The sequence below is a fragment of the Odocoileus virginianus genome, unplaced genomic scaffold (genome assembly GCF_023699985.2).
Source record: "Odocoileus virginianus isolate 20LAN1187 ecotype Illinois unplaced genomic scaffold, Ovbor_1.2 Unplaced_Scaffold_5, whole genome shotgun sequence".
NCBI classification, from domain to species: Eukaryota; Metazoa; Chordata; class Mammalia; order Artiodactyla; family Cervidae; genus Odocoileus; species Odocoileus virginianus.
The window spans coordinates 787,320-815,046 of NW_027224267.1; the positions used below are offsets into that span (position 1 = coordinate 787,320).

Consider the following 27,727-nt stretch of genomic DNA (forward strand, 5'->3'; position numbering starts at 1 on the left):
GAAGGACCCAGAGTCTCAGCTCCCAGGCCGGCACCACCCTCTCCATGTGTCGGGGCATCATGTCCGCAGCTGAACCTCAGCTTTCCATCTATAGCGTCGAGGCCCCTCTGGATTCGAGGCCTCCCTTTCTGGGAATGGGCTGAGCACAGAAGGGTTGGCAGGGCCGCCCTGAGATGGCCGCCTGGGCGCCAGAGGCGCCTGTGTCCAGGACCCCGGAGGCGGGCAGGACAGGCGGGCCTCTCCCCTCCAGTGGCCACGCCGGGCCGCGCACACAGAGCCTCTCATCGCGGTGGGAGGGGAAGAGAAACACTTTAATGAGACGGAGGCGGCTTCATGGGACGCCTCTGGAAGACGGATCAAGAGCAGGAGACGACGTGGCCCGCATGTCCAGCAGGGCCTGGAAGCCTAGTACTTGAGCAGCCAGCGAGGCTGGTGCTGGCCCAGCGACGTGAAGTAGGACCACCACCAGGGCTTGCTGCCGCCTGTCGTGGGCTGTCTCCGGGCCCCCAGGGGATCCTGGTCGGGCTCCTGGGGCTCCCCTCCGGGCCAACCCCTCCGGGACCCGGGAAGGAACTTCTGGGGTCCAGTCCTCAGCGGCTGGAGAATGAAGTCCACGCGGCCAGCCCTCTTCATCCGGGCAGGGATGATGACTTTCTTGATGACCTTGGAGTAGCCGGGGGCTTGCGCGATGACGATGTGGGCCCCGGGGGGCAGCAGTCTCCAGTAGTCACCATCTGGGGCTGCAGACACATGGAAGAAGAGTGGCTCTCGGACCTGGGCTCACACAGCCTTGAGACGGGGGGCACTGGGGGTCAGGGGGCATCCGCCTGGAGGGCAGCAGGCTCCAAGGGTGCACTCGCCTCTGTGTGGGCCTGGAATGTCCTTCCCACCACCTCCCTCTGTCAAACTCCTATTCATCCCTCAAAGCCCTGCCTAGGCACACCTCCTCTCTGAAGCCTTCACAGTTCATCCCACTCCACACACCGCCCCCCCCATCACACACAATTAACAAGCCCTCCTTTCTCTGGACTGTTTCCTCTAGGAGCACACATCACAGGGTATTTTTCAAACCAGCTGTGAAATCCCTGAGGTCACCCAGAGCCCACGAGGACACAGAGCTTATCAGTGCGATAGAAGCTCTGGGATATGAACTAACAGGCTCCCTCCCTGCCCAGAGGTCGCTTCTCGAGGAACGCAGACTCCACATCAACAGTCATTAGCAGTCGGGACCTGCGTGTGTCCCTACACGCTGGGCATTGAGCTGCAAGGAGACATAGCTCGAGGTGGACACGGACCTCCAGGGCCCCCCAGCCCCGCCCTCCCCCCAGGCCAGCAGTGGACGGATGGAGCAGGGGCCCACACTCAGAGCCCCGCAGGAGCCCCCAGGAAATGCTCACCAGTGGTGATGTCGTGGCGGATGCCCTTGACTAAGATCCGGGCGTTCTTGACCGGCTTGCCAAATTTGTCCATCACCATGCCTTTGATGCCCCGGTGTACCTGAGCGGACCAAGGACAGGCTGGGGATACAGTTCGCACCCGCTGAGGGCCCGGCAGCCCGCCCAGCCTGTCTCCAAGGAAACCCTCATCTGTGAAGTGAGGGTGAGCAGTGAGGAGCCCACCGCCGGGGTCCTCCCCCAGTGACAATCAACCCCATTCCGCGTGTGCGAACGGCCCACAGTGCCAGCTCGGGGGAGTCCAGCCGATAACGTCGCCTGAGCCCTGAGCGGCAGACCCCTCATGCCCACCTGTGAACACATCTGAGCCTCCTGCCTGGGTAACAAGGGCCCGTGTGGCCGGGGTCCCGAAGGCAGCGGGAGGACACGGGCCTGAAGGTTGGGACCCTGGTGTCAGTCCCGGCCAGGCACCAACCGGCTCTCTGACCTCGGGCAAGCTACCTGGGTGTCTCGGCGCCCCTCCCCATCTGTATCAGATGGTCGCTGTGCCCGCCTCGGGCGGTAAGAATCAGTACAGTAAGAATGCGCACGAACTGCAGGCAGGGCAGCCCCACCCTCTCGGGGGCTGGTCCTAAGCACGGGCGGTGTCGGAGCAGACCCCCCCGCAGCTCATGCACACGCTACCATCAGGCCAGGAAGCCACACTTGGCAAAGAAAGCACCTCCCAGATCCTCTGCACAGTTCTCCTAAAACAATGTGCAACGAACAAGCTGAGCACCCTGGCTCTGTCAGCTGGAAGCAACCAGAGGTCGACCCTCCTCACGTCAGAGGAGGCCAGGACGCCCGAGTGGGAAGGGCAACTCAGCCTGGGGGGCTGTTCTGTCCCTGAAGGCTGCCCCGCCCTCCTCCAGGGCTGCCCAGGAACGCCAGCCTCCATCCCAGCCCTTCCTCTGCTCACAACGCCTGACCTATTCCTCTCCCCTTTCCAGACACAGCTCACAGTCCTCTTCCTCCAGGAAGCCCTCCCTGATGAGCGGTCACATCAGGGGCCTCCTTGGGGGACCCACAGTCCTGGTTTCCCTACTCCCAGCTCTGATCTCACTGTGATGTCACCGTCTGCCTTTTCCCTTGCCCCCTAACCCGAGAGCAGCGGCCAGACCCATGGAAGGACCTCCAGCGAGCTCCTGGTCCGCCCCTGCTCTCAGGCGGATGTCCATCGTCTTGCAGAAGCAAGCGTGCCGGGCTCTCAGGCAGAGGAGGAGAGGTGCCCCCACCCCGCCACCTCAATCAGACGGGGGTGGACGCCACCCCCAGGCCTGGTCAGGATCACTTGGGGAAAGGCCTCAGTGGACGTGACAGACAGATCCTTATCAGAAGGCCCGGGCAGCTGTCCTGGGGACCATCCTGGGGGGCAGCCAGGCTCGGCCACATGCTGCCCGGCCGTCCGCAGTATCGCGCTTGCTATTAAATCTTTATGCCCCGAGCCTTCACATGCAATATCCGCAGAGCGATCCCAGCCCCATTTAAAGCTCCTTAAAAGTCATTTCCACCAGACGGCCGTAAAGCGGGGCGCGCAAGGAGGCCTGGCTGGGAGCCATTATTGATGCTGACCGGCCCCGAGCAGCAAGGTCGCTGGCACAGCCGCCAAGGAGGACCCCACGCTGACAATGTCCAGTTGTCATCCGGGGCCTTGCTCCCTCCCTATTGCCGCAGCTGCAGACCCAGAGGCTCGGCTCACTCCCCGCTGGGAGGAAGGTCCTGATCTTTCTAGAGGGAGGGACCTCGACAACAGAACTGGGGCTTGGGGCAGGCAGATCTGAGTTCCAGTGGCCGATGACATCGGACCAGCGCAGTCACTCTCTGACCCTCTCTCTCTGTCTCCTCCTCTGGCTATATCAGAGCCCCCGTGATCCCCGATGGGAGCCCAGGGACCCCTGACCGGCACGATCCTTCCCCAGCACCATCGTTCCTCCAACTGAACGTTGGGCCCCATCTCCCAGCCAGGCCTGGTGGCAGGATTCCATGCCGCGTGGCTGGGGCTGGGGGTGGAGGCCCCGACTGTAACGTGATGCGCACTCAGCCCCTCGCTGTCTCCCTCGGGCAGTCCTGCTCCTCTCCTCGGTCCTGCTCCTCACTGGGACGTGGCAGCAACACGCCATCTTTATGATTCTTAAAGATGCTCGGGAAGAAACATAAAGCAGAGGCTTCTCACAAAACCACCGTTATCACTCTCCGTTTTGAGTTCCCGTGTCCCTGGCACGAGTGTTACCCTATTCAGAACACCACCCCCGGTGGGGGGGAGGGTCCACGCTGCAGGGCCTGAGGGCCGGGGCAGGGCTGGGAGGGGTGGCGGGACCTCGGCACTCACTGGGTCCCCACACGGTCACTGGACCACCGGGAGTCTCGGTTCTCTGGGTCTGGTGAGGGGTGACTTTAGACATGCTCTCTGAGGCCCCCTCACTCAAGGCACGCTTATTTCTGGAGGCTCTCAGCCCATGATGAGGGGGTCACCCCTCAATCCTGTTGCCCCACTCCCCCCCCAGGAGCCCATGTCCTCCCTTCCGAGCCTGAGGGGCAGATGCACCCAGGCCCTGCCTCACGACCCCGCACGCTGCTGCCAGCTGTCCCCTCCAGGCCTGCTCCCAGCCAGGGCTCACCCATTCCCAGGGCTGCGCCCCTCACTCTAGCCAGGGGACCCTCGATAGTCTAAACACCCCCACTGAATTATAACCCATGCCACCCCCTCTGCCAGAGGGTCCCTGTCCCGTGGCATGACCTCCCCTTCTTCTCCTGGGTGCCTCCTTCCTCCAAGGAGAGCTGTGGCCTCCAAGGCTGGGTCAGGGGCTCCCCTGGGCTTCACTGGCCCCTGCACACCCCTCACAGAGACCCCTGCTGCCCTGGGCACCCTGGTGCATGCCCCCCCGGCACCCCCAGCCACGCCGAGGCTGGGCCCAGGGGAGGAGAGCGGTCCGGTGAGCACAGACGGTTAACAACGAAGCAAGTGCAGTATAACTATGTGACTGCGTGGACGCCGAGCCCCGCCGTCCGGTGTCCCAGTCCAGGGGGTCGCTCGCCGCAGGGCCCGGGTCTGGGCCCCCCTCCCCACGCCAGGCCCCAGGTGGGGTCAGGGCACAGCGCCCAGAGCTCACCATCTCCATGAAGTTCAGCAGCGGCTCCTTGTTGTGCTGCCAGATGGTGTAGAGGGCCTCCTCCGGGGGGAACTTCACGCAGCCCAGCTCCACCGTGATCTCAAAGCAGTTGCTATGCAGGTAGTTGAAGTCGGACATGCCTGCAGCAAAGCGGGGTGGGGGCAGCTGAGCGAGTGGGGCCCCGGGCTGGGCAGCTGGGAGGGGCCGGTCCTATCCCGGCCTCCCAGCCGGACAGACGGAGGCAGACAGCTCCCACCCAAGGTCCCAGGGAAGGGGGGACTGGGCTGGGGAACAAGTGGTCTGGCGCCCCCATCCATGGACTCCCCTACCATCTGTATGGCCCATGGCATGGTAAGGAACTAGCCCACCTCCAGCAGAGAAGCTGGGCTCATGCTAGGGGTCACACACGACCCTGGGGTCCAGGCTGCGGCCCCTGCCCCAGCCTGATAACTGATAACAGCATCCATTTACCTGGACAGTCCCAAGAACAGTCCAGGGAGGAAGGCTCTATGACCTCCATCTCTGGGGGAGCCCAGCCCAGGGAGGCTGACGGCCGACCTGGGAGGCTCCAGAGGCTGTGGAGTAGGTTGGTCTGACCACCGTCTCCCCCCGCCAACCCCGAGTCTGCCCTCCACCCAAGTGCGTGGGAGCTCTCGTACAGAAGAAGCTTCCAGGCAGCTCTGGGGCCTGGACCTTCAGAGCTTCAGGGCCTCCTCCAAGCCCTGGCAGCCGGCAGCCACCCTTCATGAGTTACTGTTCAAGTCCGCAGTGAGGCCACACCCCACCTGCTACAGATGGCCCCTTTGTCCCTGGCCACTGGCCCCTAACCCTCCTGAGTTCATGCCCTGTGGGTGGGGAGTCCGACTTGCCTCTCCCAGGCTCAGCCCTGCAGTGGGCCCTTTACAGACCCCACTGAGAGGTCATGATTGAGACTTGAAGCCCTCCCCACGAGGATCAGGGGACCCATGTGTCTGGGTCCTGGAGAGAGAGAAGCCGCACTGCCCCCTCTGGGGAAGGACATCATGGGCAGCAGGGGCGCTGGGTGAACATGGCTTTGGAACAGGAGCTGAGGTGCCGCGCTGTCCAGCCCCCAGGAGAAGTCGGGGGACAGGCAGGCTGAGACCCAGCTCTGCCACGTGCCGAGGCCCTTGAGCTGGCCCTTTTCTTGTCTGAGCCCAATTTCTCTAATTGTCAAGGGACATGAATACTCAGCGTCATGCCAGTGTGGAGGGGTGGCCAGCAGCACATGGACGCCCGTGGGCCCAGCCCCCAGGGACCCCATGAACAGGGAGTCACCTCCTCCCGCAGTTCAGAGGAACAACGAATACAGTTTCACTCTAAGAACATCCCACACGGTTGGACCTTAGTATTTATATAGTACTAAACGCCCTTCCTCACTTCTCTAAAATTCCAGCTTCACTGACAATCCTATACTCCATCAAGCAATCCTACAAAACCCGCAAAAGGCGAACTGGTCACGGGTGGGATCATGAGATGGTAATTGACCATTAAGTAAACCGCAGAAAAGGCAACAGGAAGTCTGGCCCTTCCAGGACACAGGAACTTTCCCTCCCTCCAGCCCCAGTCCAGCCCTGACCCCCAGTCTGGCCCTTCCCCAGGCCAGCTGCGCTCCGCCTCGCCTCGGGCCCCGCCCCGGGCCCCGCCCCTCCCCTATCCGCCCCCACGGGCTCCGGCCCGCCCAAGCCCCGCCTCCACCCGAGGCCCCGCCCCGTCCAGGCCCCACCCACGCCCAGCCCAGCCCCAGGTCCCGCCCCTACCCAGGCCCCGCCCCCCCGTCTACCAGCGCACCGCCAGCCCCGCGCACCTCCGGTGAAGCTGTACCAGTCCGCCCCATTGATGATGCTGCCCCTCTTCAGGAAGTTGCCCCCACACCTGTTCTCCGACCTGTCCATCATCATAGGGTGCACGTCGGCGTAGGCTCGGGCCAGCAACTTGAACATCTGGAAGGGAGACGGAGAGGTCCCCGCGAGGGCTGAGGTGGGCGCCCTGCTGGATGCCCTCTGAGCTGGGGGTGGAGGGTGAGGCGGAAGGTACCTCCTGTGGGCGGGACCGCCGCAGGGAACGCTTGCAGCTCAGGTGGGAGGGGGGCGGTGTCCTTGCAGTGGGCCCAGCATGTTCAAAGGCCCGGAGGTGGGTACACGGACACGTCACGGAGCCCTGCACACCAGGCTAGGGAGCGTGGGCCTCCCCTCGAGAAGGGGTCGCCCTGCAGGGACGCTGGCAGGATTCTGGAGGTTGGTTTTGCAATTTATGAAGCACTTCCTGCCGTTGTGCAGAGGGCAGGCCTTGGGGGTAAGCAGGTGCAGAAGTGGGGGGCTGGGATGGTCTCATTTTTACCGCCTTCATCACCCACGTGAACGTCTATGGTATTCACCACTCCATCTCCCCAGGGGACACCAGCAGCTGCAGGAGCGCCCCCCCACCCCCCCCAGCCTGCTGCCATAACCTGTCCCCAGTTTCCACTGCGTCTGGTGGTCCCACACAGGACTCAGCTCAGCGTTTGCCACCCCTGGGAAGGAGGGGGTCTGGGGGCAGGGCCTGGAGGGTGGCTCGGATTCCTGGGGGGACACAGAGCCCCTCCCCCACTGGCCTCCCCCAGCCCAGAGTTCCCCTCATGACACCCCTCACCCCCGCAGGCCCCAGGTCCTCCTCCCAGACTGGACTCAGCCACCTGTATGTCCCAGGACCGGACACAGGTCTGACGCAGGGTGGAGGCTCCAAGCAAGGGCCAGATGGATGAGTGGTGAGCCTGCCCTGGGCTTGTTCAGGGCCCTTGGGCCCCAGGAGAGGTGTGTCCTTTCATGAGGACCCTTCTTTAAGAAAAGGGCAGGTGGGGTCAGCAATAAGCGGCTGCTCCAGGCCAGAGTGAGGTCTCTCCTGGCGACTCAGGCCCAGGGCCTGCGGTTTGGAGAAGGATGCATCCAGTTTTCGGGGTAAGGCTGCAGTTTCAACTTGGTCCCACAGACACAACCCAAGTCCCCCAAATACAAGCCCATGGGCATCCTGCAGTCACCAAGGTCAGCAAGCAAGGACTGCCATCCTGCCAGCAGCTGCTGCCACCTGTGGTCAGCATCAGCCGTTTCAGGCAGGCATCCAGGCGCTTTCGGGGTTTCTGGAACTCCACCTGGGTCCCCACCTCCTGGTACCCACCACCCATCTGAAGTCGGACCTTGGCTGATGGGGTGGCCCCTCTCCAAGGTCTGCCCTCCAGATCCTCCCTCTGAATCTCTCTCCATCCTGCCCTGGAGCCTCCCCCTGTCACCTGTCCGTCAGCCCCTCAGGAGAGCAGAGAAGTCCCCACCACCCCAGGGTGCTCGAGCCCCAGGCTGGCTTGGATCAGGCCTGCCCTGGGGGCAGGAGCTCTGCCCAGGTGCCAGGTGTGGGTGGGTGGGGAAGATACAGAGATCATGATCACTCCCAAAGAAACAAGGTGGGGTGCAGTGGGCTGCTAGGAGGGGCAGACGTGGACTGGCTGGAGCCCAGGAACATGGGCCAGGGTCAGAAAGAAGGGCCAGTCAGCCAGGGACCTGGATAAAGTAGCTCCTTCCCACTGCAGGGTGGGCTGGGCCAGGGAGGGCCAGGACAGAGCTTGAGCAGGGCTGGGAGCAGGCTTTTGGCAGAAGGGACAGGTGTAGAGGGGGACAGAGGGGCGAGGTAGTCAGGCCTGGCTGGCCTGGGAGCCTTGAATGCTGCCCTGAGGCACCAGCCCACATCTACTGGGGACCAGGGAAGCTTGGGGGTGTGACTTGGACATCCTGCTCAGGCCCTCCTCCTGCTCCCCCACTCCCCAAGCCTCTCCTGGGACCCTGGTTTCCACAGAGACCACCGCTGGCTGCAGGTCTGAAGGCTGATCGATCAGTGATTGATGGCTGGTGGGGAAGGCGCTCGGTGTTCTGACTCTGTGGGGACTCGTTGAGGTGGATTTCCCCCCTAGAGGCATCTTCACGCGTCTGCCCCTGAGAACCAGAGACCCTGAGCCTGGTGCCCAGGGGCTCCTGCTGCCTGGAGGACACAGCCTCACCCAGATGCTGACCCTGCCCTCTGATGGCACAGCCACAGCAGGCACAGGCCAGGCACAGGGGAGACAGCCAGCCACTCCAGGAGTACTTACAGAGCTCCAAGCATAGAAGCCAGCACCTCTCCAGGTACTAGGCGTGTGCTGGTTGTAAGAGTCAGTGAGTGTATGAGTGAGTGAGTGAGTGAGTGAATGACTGAGTAAGGGAATGAGTGAGGGAGGGAATGAATGAATGAATGGATGAGTGAATAAATGGGTGAGTGGGTGAATTAATGAGTGAATGAGTGATGAATGAGTGAGGAAATGAATGAGTGATGGATAGGTGAGTGAATGAATGAGTGGTGAGTGAATGAATGAATAAGTGAGCAAATAAGTGAGTGAGTGAATTAATAAGTGAATTAGTGAGTGCATGAATGGGTCTGTGATGAGTGAGTGAATAAATGAATGAGTGAGTGACTGAGTGAGTGAATGAATGACTAATTGAGGGAATCAGTGAGGGAGGGAGGAAATGAATGAGTGGATGGGTGAATAAATGACTGAGTGGGTGAATTAATGAATGAGTGAATGAATTAGTGAGTGAGTGAATGAGTGATGGAATGAGGACATGCATGACTGAGTGATGAATGAGTGGGTAAACTGAGTAAATGAGTGGTGAATGAGTGAGTGGCTGAGTCAATGAGTGAGTAAGTGGGTGACTAGGTGAGGGCTGAGTGAATGGGTGAGTGAATGGGTGAGTGAGTGAGTGAGTGACTGAGTGAATGGGTGAGTGAGTGGGTGACTGGGTGAGTGAGTGAGTGAATGAGTGAGTGAGTGAGTGAGTGAGTGAGTGAGTGAGTGATTGGGTGAGTGGCTGAGTGAATGGGTGAGTGAGTGGGTGACTGGGTGAGTGGCTGAGAGAATGAGTGAGTGGCTGAGTGAATGGGTGAGTGAGTGGGTGAGTGAGTGGGTGACTGAGTGAGTGGCTGAGTGAGTGAGTGAGTGGGTGACTGGGTGAGTGGCTGAGTGAATGGGTGAGTGGCTGAGTGGATGGGTGAGTGAGTGGGTGACTGGGTGAGTGGCTGAGTGAATGGGTGAGTGGCTGAATGGATGGGTGAGTGAGTGGGTGACTGGGTGAGTGGCTGAGTGAATGGGTGAGTGAGTGGGCGACTGGGTGAGTGGCTGAGAGAATGAGTGAGTGGCTGAGAGAATGAGTGAGTGGCTGAGTGACTGGGTGAGTGAGTGGGTGACTGGGTGAGTGGCTGAGTGAGTGGGTGACTGAGTGAGTGACTGAGTGAATGGGTGAGTGGGTGACTGAGTGAGTGGCTGAGTGAATGGGTGAGTGAGTGGGTGACTGGGTGAGTGAGTGGCTGAGTGAATGGGTGAGTGAGTGGGTGAGTGGGTTGGTGAGTGACTGAGTGAGTTGGTGAGTGGGTGGGTGACTGGGTGAGTGGCTGAGTGGATGGGTGAGTGAGTGGGTGACTGGGTGAGTGACTGAGTGAGTGAATGGGTGGGTGAGTGGCTGAGTGAGTGAGTTGGTGAGTGGGTGGGTGACTGGGTGAGTGGGTGACTGAGTGAGTTGGTGAGTGAGTGGGTGACTGGGTAAGTGGCTGAGTGAATGGGTGAGTGAGTGAGTGACTGGGTGAGTGGCTGAGTGAATGGGTGAGTGAGTGAGTGGGTGACTGGGTGAGTGGCTGAGTGAATGGGTGAGTGAGTGGGTGATTGGGTAAGTGGCTGAGTGAATGGGTGAGTGAGTGAGTGACTGGGTGAGTGGCTGAGTGAATGGGTGAGTGAGTGAGTGGGTGATTGGGTGAGTGGCTGAGTGAATGGGTGAGTGAGTGAGTGACTGGGTGAGTGGCTGAGTGAATGGGTGAGTGAGTGAATGGGTGATTGGGTGAGTGGCTGAGTGAATGGGTGAGTGAGTGAGTGAGTGGGTAATTGGGTGAGTGGCTGAGTGAATGGGTGAGTGAGTGGGTGACTGAGTGAGTGGCTGAGTGAATGGGTGAGTGAGTGAGTGACTGGGTGAGTGGCTGAGTGAATGGGTGAGTGAGTGGGTGACTGAGTGAGTGGCTGAGTGAGTGGGTGAGTGAGTGGGTGACTGGGTGAGTGGCTGAGTGAATGGGTGATTGAGTGGGTGACTGGGTGAGTGGTTGAGAGAATGAGTGAGTGGCTGAGTGAATGGGTGAGTGAGTGGGTGAGTGAGTGGGTGGGTGAGTGAGTGGGTGACTGGGTGAGTGGCTGAGTGAGTGAGCTGGTGAGTGGGTGGGTGACTGGGTGAGTGGCTGAGTGAGTGAGTTGGTGAGTGAGTGGGTGACTGGGTGAGTGGCTGAGTGAGTGGGTGACTGAGTGAATGGCTGAGTGAATGGGTGACTGAGTGAGTGGGTGACTGAGTGAATGAGTGAGTGGGTGACTGGGTGAGTGGCTGAGTGAGTGGGTGACTGAGTGAATGGCTGAGTGAATGGGTGACTGAGTGAGTGGGTGACTGAGTGAATGAGTGACTGGGTGAGTGGGTGGGTGACTGGGTGAGTGGCTGAGTGAATGGGTGAGTGAGTGGGTGACTGAGTGAATGGCTGAGTGAATGGGTGACTGAGTGAGTGGCTGAGTGAGTGGGTGACTGAGTGAGTGACTGAGTGAATGGGTGAGTGGGTGACTGAGTGAGTGGCTGAGTGAATGGGTGAGTGAGTGGGTGAGTGGGTGGGTGAGTGGCTGAGTGATTTGGTGAGTGGGTGGGTGACTGGGTGAGTGGCTGAGTGAATGGGTGAGTGGGTGGGTGACTGGGTGAGTGGCTGAGTGAGTGGGTGAGTGGGTGGATGAGTGGGTAAGTGGCTGAGTGAGTGGCTGAGTGAATGGGTGAGTGAGTGAGTGAGTGAGTGAATGGGTGATTGGGTGAGTGGCTGAGTGAATGGGTGAGTGAGTGGGTGACTGAGTGAGTGACTGAGTGAATGGGTGAGTGAGTGCGTGACTGGGTGAGTGGCTGAGTGAATGGGTGAGTGAGTGAGTGAGTGAATGGATGATTGGGTGAGTGGCTGAGTGAATGGGTGAGTGAGTGGGTGACTGAGTGAGTGGCTGAGTGAGTGGCTGAGTGAAGGGGTGAGTGAGTGAGTGAGTGAGTGGGTGATTGGGTGAGTGGCTGAGTGAATGGGTGAGTGAGTGAGTGAGTGAGTGGGTGACTGGGTGAGTGGCTGAGTGAATGGGTGAGTGGCTGAGTGAATGGATGAGTGAGTGGGTGATTGAGTGAGTGGCTGAGTGAGTGGGTGAGTGAGTGGGTGACTGGGTGAGTGGCTGAGTGAATGGGTGAGTGAGTGGGTGACTGAGTGAGTGGCTGAGTGAGTGGGTGAGTGAGTGGGTGACTGGGTGAGTGGCTGAATGAATGGGTGAGTGAGTGGGTGACTGGGTGAGTGGCTGAGAGAATGAGTGAGTGGCTGAGTGAATGGGTGAGTGAGTGGGTGAGTGAGTGGGTGGGTGAGTGAGTGGGTGACTGAGTGAGTGGCTGAGTGAGTGGGTGAGTGAGTGGGTGACTGGGTGAGTGGCTGAATGAATGGGTGAGTGAGTGGGTGACTGGGTGAGTGGCTGAGAGAATGAGTGAGTGGCTGACTGGGTGAGTGGCTGAGTGACTGGGTGAGTGGGTGGGTGAGTGAGTGGGTGACTGGGTGAGTGGCTGAGTGAGTGAGTTGGTGAGTGAGTGGGTGACTGGGTGAGTGGCTGAGTGAGTGGGTGACTGAGTGAATGGCTGAGTGAATGGGTGAGTGAGCGGGTGACTGGGTGAGTGGCTGAGTGAGTGAGTTGGTGAGTGGGTGGGTGACTGGGTGAGTGGCTGAGTGAGTGGCTGAGTGAGTGGGTGACTGAGTGAATGGCTGAGTGAATGGGTGAGTGAGTGGGTGACTGGGTGAGTGCCTGAGTGAGTTGGTGAGTGAGTGGGTGACTGGGTGAGTGGCTGAGTGAGTGACTGGGTGAGTGGGTGGGTGACTGGGCATGTGATGAGTGACAGAGAGGCGGGGGGTGCCAGAACGGATGCGGGCAGGGACAGCCACTGGGGACACACAGGTAACACACAGACAGGGCAGCCCCCTGTCCTGGCCGAGGCCACACCTCCTCGTCCTCGCCCGAGTCTGGCTCCATCTCCCCGCAGACAGGGCCCCGTCCCCGTCATGGCGGTGGGTTGAGGGGGACCCGCGCGCCCTCGAGGGGCTGGGTGAGGCAGGGGGGCCCTGACAGACCACGGGAGCAGAACAAGGTGGGGGCTGGCCCGGGCACTTGTCCGTCTGGGACCCGCCCCACACTCCCCGCCCTGCCCCCAGTACCGGGGGGAAGGTCTGAGAAGCTGTCAGTGGCCAGGCCTGGCCCTCGGCCCTGAGTCTGGGCCTCCAGGGGGCCCGCTTAGTGACCAGGCCTTAGTGACCCGGCTCAGACCTTCCGGAGCCTTCCCACACTGGTCAGGTCCCCTGCAAGCTCCATTCTCCTGCGAGGGTGGGAAACTCCTGCTCCTGGCCGGGCACAAACGGCCCTGGGGGCTGGGGGTCAGCAGGGCAGTTTGCGCAGCTCAGCTCCGGGGGTGACCCAGCAAAGCTCGCTCCCCCTCCCTGGCCTTGGGCTCCCCAGCTCCCATGCCCTTCCAGAAGGCCAGCTCTGGTGTCCATCAGGGCAGGGGGTGCCCCTGGAGAAGGGAAGAATGCGACCAGAGAGGGGTCCAGCCAGCATCCCGGGTCTCATCCCCTGCTGCTCTGACCGGTGGGGGAAATGGGCCTCCTCCGGGCCCAGGTGACCAGAACTGCTAGTTGAACCCCACTGCTTCCCAGGGTGCCTGAGAAGTGAAAGAAGTCGCTCAGTCGTGTCTGACTCTCTGCGACCCCGTGAACTGTCCATGGAATTCTCCAGGCCAGAACACTGGAGTGGGTAGCCGTTCCCTTTTCCAGGGGATCTTCCCAACCCAGGGATGGAATCCAGGTCTCCCGCATTGCAGGCGGATTCTTTACCAGCTCAGCCACCAGGGAAACCCAAGAAGACTGGAGGAGTGGGTAGCCTTCCCTTCTCCAGGAGATCTTCCCACCCCAGGGATGGAACCCAGGTCTCCCGCATTGCGGGCGGATTCTTTACCACTGAGCCAGCAGGGAAGCACCTGACCCTTAGCAGACCCGCCCTGCCCACAACGGGGGAGGCGCTGGGAGCCGGCCGGGCATCATGCACAGCATAGCACTGCCCTCTGCCGGCACCGCCCGGGGCCGCGCGCTCCCCTGTGTGGGGAGGGCACTCAGCCAGGGGCCCCACCCCAGGAGCTCCCGGAGGAGACACTGATGGAAGGTGGGGTGGCCAGAGGAGGGAGGGAGGGAGCTGGCTGGAAGACTTCCTGGAGGAGGGGGCTTGGAGCTGGGTCTGGAAGGCTCCAAATGGCTCAGAAGGCTGGAAGGCTTCACTCGCCTCAGGACCCGAAGGACTTCAGGCCCCCCAAGGAAACCACCCACAGCACACGCGCCCAGCCTCTCACCTTCTCGTCGGGCGTGGGAGAAAACATCTTCTCCTCCTGGGGATGCTTGGAGAAGTCGAAGGGATAGGACACCACCAGGTCACCCCCGTGGAGGCTGGCCGAGAGCACGAAGGGGATGGTCCGCATCCACTTCATTATTGCCTTTGTCTCGGGGGCCACCTGCCCAGGGGGGGGGCGGGAAGGAGACAGTCGTCAGGGCCAGGCGCATCCCCACCAATCACTCAGCCCCACGCCCTAGCTTTAGGATTCTGCCCAGGCCCCACCCCACTGGGTGTTCCCCAAGTGCCCATCCTGGGCCTGGAACTCTCCTCCCCTATCTCCTGAGGATGCCACCTCCTCCAGGCAGCCCTCCCATGCACCGTCACCAGGCACCTGCCAGGTTCTGGGTGTTTTCAGTAGGGGCAGGACCCCCCGAGGGTCCCGGAATAACCAGAGACCCTCAAGGTCGGCAGCGGGCTCCTACCTTACCCCACCAGTAGTGCTGGGGGATGGCGATGTGGTCACTGCGCGCGCCGCGGACCGAGGCCAGGCGGTAGTACTCGGACGTCAGGTCAGGGAAGTTTCGGTTCAGGTCCAGGTTCTGTGCGTTCTGCCTGCCGCTGGTCCACCCGTTGTAGCCGGCACCCTGAACCACAGGATGGCCCCCAGCCAGGGGTCAGCACACCCACGGAGGCACAAGGCTGGGCTGAGAGTCACAGTGGGTGGTGTTCTCTGTGGTTTCATGAGATGAACTCTGGAGCTCATCCACCACCTCCCTGACCTCCAGGCTGGCCCTCCAACCTCAGGCCCTAGGCCAGCTGGCTGTGGCCCGCCTGGGGTGCCCCATGTCAAAGATGCACAGCTCGCTGCCCACACCCTGCAGGCCCTGCTCAGGGTCATCTCCTCCAAGGGGCCCTCCGCTCCGGCTAGCGCACACTCTGGCTCCTCCCGCCCACCCCTGTTTTATCCTGTTTCTACAGGGCAGGTCACCTTTTAAGCCACCGCAGAATAACCATCATCGGTCCCCACGCCAAGCAGGACTTTGCCCATATGAATGCCTGCTGAGTCCCCATGACCCAGCACAGCAGGTACACAGAGCCTCCACAACCGCGAGTGGGTGAACGGACGGGGCGTGTGGAAGGCAGCGGTCGCGGGGCCGGCGTGGGGGCACTCACCTCTGCGGCCGCCACCTCGTAGCCGTCGGGGTTCATGGAGGGTAGCAGGTGGATGCGGGTCGTGTTGAGCAGGCGCTGGATTCGGGGGTTGCCCAGCAGGTACTCGGAGCAGAGGTACTGGGCCAGGTAGATGAGCATCTCGCGGCCCGCCACCTCGTTGCCGTGGATGTTGCCGATGAGCTTCACTTCCGGCTCCACTGTGGGGGGAAGGCGGTACAGTGACCTGGGGGTTGTCTCCGGGTCCCCGGAAACTTGAGGGTCCACATGGCAAGGGCAGCCTGTTGTTATGGAACCGATTCACGCTTGTTCTGGCCCAAGTGTCTCTGTGATTAACGAGGTCTCATCAAGGCCACCACTTTCGTTGAGCTCATCGGTGATGTAGAGCCTTACATACTAGTGTGATGGATCAACGATAACTGATTAGTAATCATATAGATTATCATCGGCCTGTGTGAATTTCATTCACGGCCACTCCCCGCACTTGTGCAACAGAGGAGAGCGGACACTGGGGCTTAGGCAGGAAGATAGGTGGCCCTCGAGTGAAGGGATGGGTAGATGAAGGGATGGGTGAGGCTGGAGCGAAGATGGGTGGGTGGAAGGACCGCTGGGTGGAAGGAGGAAAAGAATGAAGGAAGAGAGAAGGATGGAAGAAAGGAGGAAAGGAAAGAAAGAAGGAATCAAGGTGCGGGGAAGGATACATGGATGGAAGAATGGGTGGATACGTGGACGGTGGATGGAGCCCAGGGTCTTGCTGACGTGGACCCTGGATGAGTCGCCTCTCCTTTCTGAGCCCCGCACAGAACACGTGGAAAACGGCCTCTCCCTCCCAGGCTGAGTGCAGCCCCACCCCTCCCACAGCCCCAGCGCACAGATGCCCCAGAGGCTGTCACACCAGTCACTGCCCTTGGCCCCTCACAAAGGACACCACCCGCCCCCGTGTTCCACAGCTGTGCCCACTCAAGTGGGAGTCCCTCCTTCATCCCAGAGCTGGAGGGGGAGCCGGGAAGGGTGGGCCTTGGAGGCAGGGGCGAGGCCCTGATTGGAGATGGGGCTCTGGGCACGCGAAGTCCACGCTGCAGAAGCCACCTGGATGCAAAACCAGGCTGAGCGCAGTCAGACCAGCAAAGGGGGCTGGAGCCGCTTCACCAAGACGAGGGCCATGAGTCAGTACTTGGTATTGACCAAGGCCAGATCGGACTGGTCCTGTCTGACCCACAGGGTCTCGGGCACAGGCGAGCTGAGGGGCTGGGGAGAAGGCCTGGGACCCTGCGCCCAACTGCTCTTGGTGCCCCGGAGCCAGGGTGCTCATCTTCGCCTCGCCTCTCAAGAAACAGGCCGACCAGCCAAGGCTCCGAGTCTTTGCCAGAACATTGGGGTTTCTGGGGCCAGACCCCCATGCCCCACCCCCGGAGCCCAGCGTCTTTTCCTTGACCTGCCCCTGAAGTTGCTTCACGGTCATTTTTTCCAGCATCTGCGCTGCAGGCCGGAAGGGCCTTCCCAGTCATGGCAGGTGAACCAGGACCGCGGCAGGGTCTGACCGCCACGGAGGCCTGCAAGAGCGCGGCTCCAGGGACAGTAAGATCCAGCCCTTCCCACGTGGCTCCCCAGCTCCAAACTGGACATAGCCTCCTAGGAGCTGAAATGGATTTGGGTTTTAAATAAACGGGAAGACGCTCTGTGAATTCGGACCAAGCCACTCAAAGGAGGAGCTGTCGGGGACCAGGACCCAGTGCCCACATACCTGCCTGGAGTCCAGGTGCACCAGGGCAAGGTTGCAGAGACAACAAAATGCACAGTGAAGTTTTTCACCAGAGACGCACAAGGCCCGACGGGCCTGCGGTCATGTACACCCCTCACCTCAAGCCCCGCCACGCCTGCAGCGCACACCCACAGGGCCATGACCCTCCTGGCCGCCTCCTCCCCAACGCCCAGCGTGGCTGTGGCAGTAGGTGCACACGCCTGGGGATGTGGCCAGCACCCCAGTGCCCCCAGCATGCCCTAAATCCCCACCCACCCCATCCCCCAAACATGGGGGGCTTTGATTAGGACTGGGAACCGGCTCATGCGCCCTAAGGCCAAGCGGGCAGGTGCCTTCTCCCAGCCCAGACCACTCACCCTGCCCCACCCCCACCAACAGCGGCAGCGGCTTACTCAGCTCGTGCTGGCCAGGCCGGCTCGAGAACTCGATGACCAGCAGGTCCCGGCCGTCGAAGCTGCGCCCGATGCTGTAGGTCTTGGAGATGTGGGCGCAGCGGGCCGCCGTCCGCTTCAGCACGCGCACCATCTGAGCGTAGGAGTGGTGAGTGAACTGAATGAAGGTGTGCGGGTGGCTCGAAGGCAGTGCCTCCTCGATGTCCAGGCCTCCTGGGGGCGGAGAGGGAGGTGGGCACGGGCACCAGGGGTCAGCTCGGGGCTGCCGCGGCCCTCACCCCCACCCCCGGCCCCGCCCTGGGGAGCCCAGGGTGTCGGGACCCCCACGGGCCCCTGGGATGGCTCCCCAGACATGCGTGTCTGCGTTTGTAATTAAAGTTCCCTTTGTGAAGCCTGGCGTGGACAGTGAGTCACAGCCCCTGACAGGCGTACACAGCCACGCAGCTCCTAGCATCGGTGAAGAGCAGGCGTATGTGGTTAGTTTGGAAATTTCGTAACATACAGACTGGCAGAATACGAGGCAGAGGCACACGGACAGGGTCCTCAAGGAAAACCGCGGTTTGGCTGCCTTCTGACTTCGGGTGATTCTGTGTCCCCGGGTATCAGGCATCAGCGATGATGGGGTAGGGAGTGTGGGGGGAGAGGGGTAGCAAACGTATGCTTTATCCCCCAAATTTGCAAAGCTTGCTCTGGAGACAGTCTGGGCTTCCAGGCGTAGGTAGGCTGTCTATCACAGCCATCCCCAGACCAGCTGGCGGGACCCCTCCCGCTCACAGGAGCACCCCAAGGCCAGCCCAGGGGCTCCCTGCCGCCCCCTCCCATGGGGTGTCTGCACGGGAAGATGCAGGTCCCAGCGGGCTGGTCTTGGAGGGCAGGGGCACGAACAGTGGACAGCTTTCCCAAGCATCTCACTTGCCCTGTGGTTTCATTTCTGCTCAAAATGGTTTCTGAGGGAGAAGAAAGCAGACAGAACCAGCAATTTGGTGGCAGACTGGCCCAAAATAAACTCCCTCCAGCCCACTCTGCGGGCTTCCCCGGGGCGGGCGGGCCTGGCCCCACAGCGATGTCGGGCTCCTTTCCTCTGCCTCTCGGACCCCACCCGGCCACACTTCCTGCCTCTTCCCGGGTGGACGGCCCCTGTCTGCCTGTAAAGTGCGGCCCATGGGCCATTGAGTCACAGAGAAGTTGCAGGTAGATGGCACTCCCATCTCCCTCCCAGATTCAGCTCCAGGATCAGCCCTGAGCTCTGCACAGCCAGTGAGTGGCCGAGCGGGAAGCCAGGGCTCGCTGGGGGCCAGCCCGAGGCGCCCGAGTGCCACCCCCCACCACCTCGGTTGCCAGCCGGGAGCCGTGGACACAGCGGGCGCCTGAGAACCATCAGGCGCGTGGACTGATGGACCCATCCATCCGTCAGTGGCCAGCCTGGCTCACACCGGCCCCCACCCCGCTGCTGGTGGCCTTCCCAGAGCCTCCACTTGGTCATCTCTGAAACGGTGGCACCCGTGTTCAGGGTCACTGTGGGGTCTTAACGAGACAACTCGTGTGTGACACTTGACCCCAGATCACGTGGACTTCCCTGGGACCTCTGTGACATCACTACGTGAGACGCTGGAAGCCACTGTCCCACACCGCCTGGTGTCACACACTGGCCATGGGTGGCTATTTACACTTAAGCTCAAATTCATTACAATCAAGGAAAATCAAAACTTAAATCCCCAGTCACCTGAGCCACGTTCCCAGCTCTCAGGAGCCGCGTGCGACCCGGGGGCTGCGGTCTGGGCCAGCACAGAGGGCTCTCCCTGCGGGCCACCAAGGCTCCCACTGTTACTGGAGCCATCCCATCTCATTCACTCTGGAAGCCCAGCCAGGGGGGCAGGGAGGCCTGCAGAGGCACTCGTCACCCATCCCCCCACATCACAGCCACATGTCCCCCAGGAGCCCCTTGCACACCCCCGGAGACGGGGGGCTCACTACCACCCGGGGCTGCCCATTCCACACCTCCATTCATTTGTCTGAGAAACCAAAGCCTGTTTCCGCAGCCCCTCTGGGTGGCTTCCCTGAGCCCACACGGTTCCCCGGACCCCGCTCTGAGACGTCTGGCTGCCGCTCCAGCCAGTATCCCACGTGTGATCTTTCAGGAGTGGCCACAGCAATCACAGGCTTTGCCAGGCAGGCCTGCCTGCCAGGCAGGCTCCCCCACACCAGTACCCCACGGCTCTCTGATGGGCGGGAGAGTGCCACCCAGGACTCAGGCCCCTCACATCTCTGCCCTCCCAGCCGGGCCCCTGTGCCCAGGGCCTCCGCCTTGGCCAAGGCACTGCCCTCCTGACGCATGTCCTGTGGGCCCACCCGGCCACCCAGCCGCTCACCACTGCGGGGCCCCCCCCCCCCCCCCCGGAGCCCACCTCGCAACTTCTCCAGGGGGTCGTAGCAGTCTTCCTCCAGGCCCGAGAAGTAGCGGCCGCAGTCGAGGAAGTAGGGCCAGGCCATGTCGATGGCGTCGAAGGCGGGCTGGCAGGCCTCGCGCAGCGCCCCGCAGACGTGGCGGCAGGGCCTCCGCACGCGGCCGCCCTCGCAGCGCGGGGCCAGCACGGCGCAGCCCAGCAGGCGCAGGTCGGGGTTGCACTGGCCCTCCAGGAGGTGGTGCAGCACGCTCAGCAGGATGTACTCGGAGCTGGACTCCACGGCCGCCCGGGACCGGTGCTGCAGCAGCGTGGGGAAGGCGGTCTGGTTGTAGGCGACGTCGCTGCAGCTCTGGAGCTGCAGGTCCACGCACATGGCTGGTGGGAGGGGGGACGGCGGGGTCACCAGGGTGCTCCCTCCCAGGATGACCTCCCCCCCAGGATGCGCTCAGACGCCTGCCTACTAAGCGCCACTCTGCCCAAGCCGACCCCACTCAGGACCGGAACCTGCAGGGATGGGTGGCACGGAGAAGCCAGGACAAGGCCCACGGCGGAGGGAGCCAGGGCCTTCAGGAGGACCAGAGATGGCCCCCAGGCTGACCCGTGAGAGGGCCCAGCAGGCCACTCTGGGTCTCAGCTTCCACATCCATGCACTGGGCCCAGGAGAGACAGCCCAGCCAAGGGGTTGCCTCGTTAAGGCACATGGTTGAGTTCTGTTCAGCAAAAATATTGTCCTACTTAAAGAGAAAAAAATAATTCTTTACCAGCTTCCCTGGTGGGTCAGCTCATAAAGAATTTGCCTGCAATGCTGGAGACCTGGGTTTGATCCCTGGGCTGGGAAGATCCCCTGGAGGAAGGGAACGGCTACCCACTCCAGTATTCTGGCCTGGAGAATTTCACAAACTATACAGTCCATGGGATAGCAGAGAGTCGGACACGACTGAGGCGCTTTCACTTTCACTTAAACATAAAAAAATCCAGTCCTGCTCAGAATACCCCAACACCCAAATCTGGCAGGAGGAGCCTTGAAGATATGCCTGCTCTGAGCCCTCCAATACACTAGATCCATATCCCAGGAGATCCATGCTCCCTACCTCACTTTAGGGACGAGGAACTCAGGGCCAGGCAGGGAGGGTCTTGTCCCAGCCATGGACTCAGCAGGTGCCGAGAACACACAGGTTGCAGAGCCAGCCAACGTGGCACAGGCGCACGTCAGGTCAGACCCCAGACCTCCTCAAGCGCGCCTGGGGTGGTGGCGTGAAGAGGGAGGGATGGAAGAGACCCCCCGCTGGAGCCCAGGGCAGAGCCAGGGGTGGGAGCCCAACTGCACAGAGGGAAGGGCTTCCCTCTCTTGTTTTGCCTGATTTCTTGCTCTTTTCATTGGGTTTGCATTTGATCGACAGGCCCTCTTACTCATCACCCTCTGCAGAACCCCAGGTTCTGCCCCCCACAAAGGCTTCGACAGCATGGAGGGCCTGCATTCACTCCCACAAAACAAAATCGGGCGGTCCAGGTACATACCGCTGTCCGCAGCTGCCGAACTGGGGCATCCACCTGTGGAGAGAAAGGGTGACACCATCAGTCGTCCCCAAATCCCGCTGCTCCTCACAGGGCCGGTCCCCCAGCCCTTCCTACCCTCCCTGCCACAGCTGCCCTCTGACGTCCATGTGGCCATCCCCCACATCCCACGGGTGGAAAGACTGAGTCTCAGGTCACTCGGCTTCCCTAACAGAAGGCAGAGCCCTGACTTGGACTGCTGGCCAATCGCCGCGGTGTGAATACATCCACTGGGGACGATTCCAGCTTCCTGCAGCTGATCCAGTTCTCCCCAGATTCCCACATGTGTTACCAACAGCCCTCAGAGCCTGTACCAGGCCCCCCACTCCTGATTCTGACCCCTCGGGATTCCTTGTCCCGCTAAGAGTCACGCAGGCTGTGGCCCTCTCCCCTCCGGGACACCCTGCAGTGGGCCGGCCTGTTTCCTGAGACGAGGACATACCCACAAACTGTGCTTGGAACCGTGAGCTCCAGGGTCCTGCCCAAGCCCTGCACAAGTGAACCAACAGTGAGGCCCTGGGAAGCCCACTGAAACCAATCAACCAACGCCACTGGCCAGGTGCCCCCCGCCCCCCATCAGAGGCAGGACCCGAGGGCTTTGGGAGGGCCAAGAGAGACAGAAATCAGATCTGTGGCTCAGCTGGTGCGGGGGAAGGGCAGGTGGGGGGTGGAAGTGCAGGAAACAAGAAGTCAGAAGTGGGTGCAGGGCCAAGGTGGGGGGGTGGGGCAGAGAGGCAGGCAGAGCGGGGAAGGAGCTGGGACCAGAGGGGAAGTGTCCCAACCCCAATCTTCATCTGGAACCCAGGCCTGGACCACAGTCCAACAAGGATGGAGGCTGCTTCTAGGGACTCACTTCACAACCCCAGGTCACGGAAACCTGCCCGAGCACACGTGAGCCCCCAGTGGGGGGATACAGTTGGGGGGTCCTGTTAGGCTAGCGGAGCAGCCCCCTCCACACACAGTACCCCCGACACAGACCACGGTTCCCCCACCGAGGACAGGGCAGCCACAGCCCCTGATCCCCTGCGGACCAACTCCCTAAGCTGTCGCGGGAAGGAGACGTTCAACGCGCCCTGTCACCAAGGACTCCAGGTGTCCCAGCCGGCTGGAACCACTCGGGCAACGTAAGGGGCAGGAGGATAACTTTCCTGAAGCATCCAGGCAACAGGGCTGCCCCTCAACACAACAGAGAGGGCCGCAGCTGCCCGCCACCCCGCCCTGGGTGCCCCTGCTACGCGCGCTGGGACGGACGGGGCTGGTGGGTGAGAACCCCAGGCGCCCTGAGTCCCCTGCTGGCCTGGCAACTTCCAAGCACGCGCCCGACTCCCATCACCCAACTCCACGCCTTTCCGGTCTAAGCTGTTCCCAGGTTGCGTCCACTGCTGTCTGCAGCCCGAGGAGGCGTGAAGACTAACCAAAACATGGAAATAAAGGAAGGATGGGAAACCGCCCTGGCTCTGCTTGGACGCTGCGCTATCTGCCCGTCTGCATTCGGGGAACAGACGAACGGACCCAGTCGGAGCTGGACCCCCCGGGAGCATTCATGCCCAGCGCTCACACTCAGAATTCACACTTACCGATCCGTGCGACGCCACACCTGTCAGCTCAGGAGCCCCAGGCCTCCCCAGATCAACGGCTCCCGCCAAGGCCCCGCCCCTCCTCACACCTGTATCCGGATGCCAAGTCTGTGCCTGCCGCGTGCCAGCCCAGAGCCAAGCGGGGCAAACCTGAAGACGCACTCAGACTCGGTGAGCACCGCAGGAAAATGCGGACGGAGGAGGCCAGAACCAGCAGTTACCCACACGCCAGCTCCTTCAAAACATCAGGCCCACTCAGCTGCCTGGACGTGAGTGGATTTGACAAGCGGATCCCTCCTGGTTGCACGTGGCTTCAAGCCTCCCCAAGTCACAGATGAGAAAGCTGAAGCTCGGGAATTAAGCTCATCTCTGGGCCTCTGTCTCCCCGTCTGTAAAATGGGGGTGATAACAGGAGTACCCACTGCTGCTCACAGGTGGCACTAGTGCTAAAGAATCTGCCCGGCAGTGCAGGAGATGCCAGAGACGCAGGTTCTGTCCCTGGGTTGGGCAGATCCCCAGGAGGAGGAAATGGCAACCCACTCCAGGATTCTTGCCTGGAGAATCCCATGGACAGCGGAGTCTGGAGGGCTACAGTCCATGGGGTCGCAAAGAGACAGACCGACTGGGCAACTTGGCACCATTTTGCTGGAGGGTCCCACGAGGGGTGCTGACGGCAGGGTCTAGTGAGGGCCCAGCACATAGTGGCCCGGGGTCGCCCAGGAAGGAGGGGGCACGGCCCCTTGTGACCCGCCACAAGATCACAGTGCCCAGTGGGACGGACAGGGGGGCAGCATCTACTGACGAGGTCACCAACGCCTCCAGCGTGGCTACCAGGAGCAAAAGAGAGACGGTGGGCTCACCTCCCAGAACGGCCGTAACGAAGACCCACAGGTTGGTGGAACAGGCCTTGATCCTCTCCCGGTTCTGAAGGCCAGATGCCCAAAATCAAGCTGCTGGCAGGCCACACCCCTCTGCAGAATCGGGGAAGAGTCCTCCTGGACCCCCAGCAACCCTCAGCTGTGGCCACATCACCCAATCCCTGTCTCTGTCACCCGTGTCCCTTCCAGTGTGCTGTGCCCGAATTCCCACCTTCTTCCAAGGACAGCAGTCATGGGGTTCAGAGCCCAGCCTGCGCCTTCCTCCTAATGCAGCCAAACCCGCAAAGGCCCGGGTCCCGGTCAAGTCACAGTCAGAGGCATGGGGGAGGGTGCCTAGGACTTCAACATATCTTTGGGAGACTCAAAACAACAAGCATGCCCCACTGGGGGCCTTGGGGAGCTCAGGCCGGGGTGGGGTCGAGAGGACACACCATCCACGATGATAGCCACCAGCCCCGCGTGGGCGCTGAGCACCTGAAATGCCGTGACTTGAAATGGACATGTGTTTCAGGTGTAAAATACCAACTTGCAGGCCTGGCACTAAAAAAACAATGCAAAATAGTTCAGTCGTGATTTTTATATTGATGACAAAGCACTGGAACGATACTGCACATGCGTGCTAAGTCACTTCAGTCGTGTCCGACTCTCTTGCGACCCCATGGACTGCAGCCCACCAGGCTCCTCTGTGCATGGGATTCTCCAGGCAAGAATACTGGAGTGGGTTGCCGTGCCCTCCTCCAGGGGATCTTCTGGACCCAGGGATTGAACCCATGTCTCTTGCATCTCCTGCCTTGGCAGGCAGGTTCTTTACCACTAGTACCACCTGGGAAGCCCCAATATTGTGTATATATCAGGTTAAATAAAATTTGTTCTTAAATTTAATTTCACCTGTTTCTCATTATCTCTTTCGAGTAGCTTTTGGGAAATGTTAGGCGATGTTTTTGGGGTTGGCATCAGCGTGTTGGACAGCGCTTGTCCAAAGGCTGTTTTGAGCAGTCCACACGTGACCGTTACACCTCTTGACCACAAGGTGTCAGCGTGTCTTCAACCAAGGGAGCAAGACTGCCGTGGGTTGGGGTGTCTTAGATGGGCAACAGGAAGAGAATGAGGTCAAAGAGGTCGGCTCGTCGACCCAAGGACACACAGCGGTCCAGAGAATTCAGGATTTGAACCCAGACCTGCGTGGCCCCTCAAAGCATGGAAACGGCCTCAAATTCCAGGCTCCTGATGAAGACCTGCAGGAAGGCAAGGGACAGGCAGGGGGAGGGGCTAGGCCTGCTTGCTCTGAGCCCATGGACAGTGAGACAGGAAGGACAAGGACAGTCCTGGACATAGCAGTCTGGAGTCAAGCTGCCCGGCCCTGCCCTCGTCACTCTGCAGTCTGGAAAAGGCGCTGGGCATCCACGGACCACACATGCTCAACTGTCAGGAGATCCCACTAGAAAAAGGAATTATTCTAGAAAAAGGCACTGATGCCATCATGGAGGGGAAGACAGAGACCCAACCTGCCCGAGCCTCCAGGTGAGGAAGGGGCAGCCTGGGTCCAGAGGAGGGTCTGCACTTCTCCCTAAGAAAGGGCAGGTCAGGGAGAGCTTCCTGGAGGAGGGGGTCTGTGCTCCCTGACAAGCCTATAATAGTGGACACTTCCTGGGGTCTCAGGGGAGGCTCCATCCATGACACCCTCTGCATGACCTTCTGCATCCCACTGTGCACACAAGTGCGGGCACACACTCAGACACACCCAGACACACTGCCCGGCCTGGGGCCTTTCTGTAGAAAGTGGGGGAGGGAAGAGGTGAAGGTGGGACAGAGGTGGAGAGAAAATTCAACTTGAGCTGAGAGAAGGAAAGGGAGAGAGGGGCCTGGCACACCGCAGGGGCTCTTGGCTCCTGGCACAACCCACTTGGCTGGTGCCAGCAAATTCTCAGGTGTCCACAAACCTCCGGCACTTGAGAGACTCAGAATCCAACACGCCCAGACCCCAGTGTGGGAGGGAACCCCCCCGCAGTCTGGGTCACAGGTGTCTGCCGCTAAGGACCCTGAGGGCGGGGGACCAGACGCACCCTCACCTTTCAATATGAAGGGAAACTGAGGCCCACCCAGAAGGCAGTGTGGTGAGGACCAGGGCCCAGGCCCCAGCTGGCCCCTCGCCCCCCGCCCCCCATTCCCAGGTGCCTCCCATCACCCTCCCAGGGGGGCAGCCCCTGGACTCTCCCTGAGTCCCGCCGTCCCCCTGCCCCCAGAATCCTCCAGGAGCACCCCTTTCCCCATCAGGGACCGCAACCCTTCCCTGGCCTTCTGCACCGGCTTCTGGAGACGCCGCTGTCCACATCATGGAGTTGGGAGGGGAGGGTTCCAGAGGCCACCCCCTTCCTGGAAGGACTGGGGACCTCGGATGCCCTCTCTTCCTGCAAAGTCCTGGCACCTGCTCCCTCGGACCCCACCTTCAGGGCACCCCTCCGCCCCCCTCCGCCGGCGGTGCCCAGACCGAGAAGAAGCCCCTGCTGGAGGCTTGGGTGCCGAGAGCTGGGCATCTCCATTGACCCCCAACCTGCGTGTGCGCTCCACCCCGGGGTCCCAGCTTGGATGCGCTCAGCGAATCAGGCGCCCCCTCCTGTGCAGACCCCCAGGTCCAGGGTTCACAGGGTGCCCACTTGGGGGGCGTTCCCTGGAGCCCCGGGTCACGCGGGGTAAAGTTGGCGGTTCCGGGGTCGCAGAGTTCCACCCCCGGGGCCGGGAGGTCCCGCCTTACCCTCGGGGCCCCAGGCGGGCTCGCACCCGGGCCGGGCGGCGGCGAGGACCAGCATGGTGAGGAGCAGCGGCGGCGGGGGCCGCATGGTGGGCGGCGGGCAGGGCGGCCGGGCGAGTGATGTGGCACTCGGGCCGGGGCGCAGCGCTGCTCGGCTCCCGCCCCCCGCGGGCGCGGAGTCGGGTTACAGCGGCGGCGCCAGGAACCGCGCCGAGCGGTGAGCGCGCCCGCTTCCGGAGGCCGCCGCTCCGCCCCCAGGGGTGAGAGCCCCCAGTGGGGCTGGGTTCCGCCTCCAACATGACCTCCCGATCCCCCGCTGATACTGCCTACTAACCCCGATTTCTCGACCGAGGGGCCTGTAGGGGAGCCGGGGAGGCAGGGGCCTGGCCTGCCCTGGACCAGACGGTCCGGGGGGCCCGGCCTATTACCCCCAGCTCTGGGCCTGGGTCCCAGCAAGGGAGTGATGGAGTATCCCCACTATGCCGCCCTGTCACAGGCTGGGGGATGCACCTCAAGGGTCTATTCCATGACCTTGGGCGCCCCCTCCCCAACCCCCGACCTCTGAGCCTGCACCCTGCGGAGAATTCCCCTCCCGGCAGGACCTGGGCAGAGGTCTGACCCTGAGGATCCCCAGTGAAACGTGGCGGTCCTCAGCTGGGCGCCTTAAAGGAGCCGATGGACGTCCAGGTGGTGGCATACATGTTCTCCGGGATGTCTCCACCCGCCACCCCCCCCCCCCCCAGAGGCGGGGAGCACAGCACAGACACCCCGACTCCAGGGTGTTGGAGTGCAAACCCCTGCCTGCACCTGGGGCTCTGAGACAGCCCCTTCCCACTCCCCTCCCCTCCCCCAGTCTCCTGCCTGCATCACCTGGGAGGAGGCTCAGGGCCCTGGGAGGAGGGAGGCCCAGGACCTCAGCCCCCAGGTGAGGGAAAAGGTGGGCGCTAGAGCCCCTCTCTGCTCCCAGGGTCCGGACTCCTCTGGGGTTCAGCCAGCACCTGTGAAACCGCCCCCTCCACGGAGCTGGACAGGTGCTCACTCTGCTTTCCAGATGTGCACACGTCTGCCCGCCGGCCGCTGCACACAGCCCCACCGCTGAGGTCCAGCCAGCATGGACATCGTGTGCTGCTGCCTGGGCACTGGGGACACTGCGGGCCAGACATAGAGGTCCTCAGCCCAGCACTGTCCCCGGGCCAGGTTCCTCCCGAGCTGGGCCACTGGC

General features: G+C 61.7%; 1 protein-coding gene across 1 annotated transcript; it reads right to left on the bottom strand.

The window, feature by feature from the left end:
* Window positions 1–290: 290 nt before the first annotated feature.
* On the bottom strand, window positions 291–26,689 carry CPZ (carboxypeptidase Z). Its single transcript, XM_070462408.1, has 11 exons — window positions 26,509–26,689; window positions 21,266–21,298; window positions 19,748–20,122; window positions 17,343–17,555; window positions 15,192–15,388; window positions 14,501–14,662; window positions 14,038–14,196; window positions 6,369–6,504; window positions 4,544–4,683; window positions 1,398–1,497; window positions 291–740 (listed from the first exon to the last, which is right to left on the bottom strand). Exons 1-11 carry the CDS (start codon window positions 26,591–26,593, stop codon window positions 406–408), a joined length of 1,935 nt encoding a protein of 644 aa, XP_070318509.1. The 5' UTR covers window positions 26,594–26,689; the 3' UTR covers window positions 291–405.
* Between the last annotated feature and the right edge of the window lie 1,038 nt (window positions 26,690–27,727).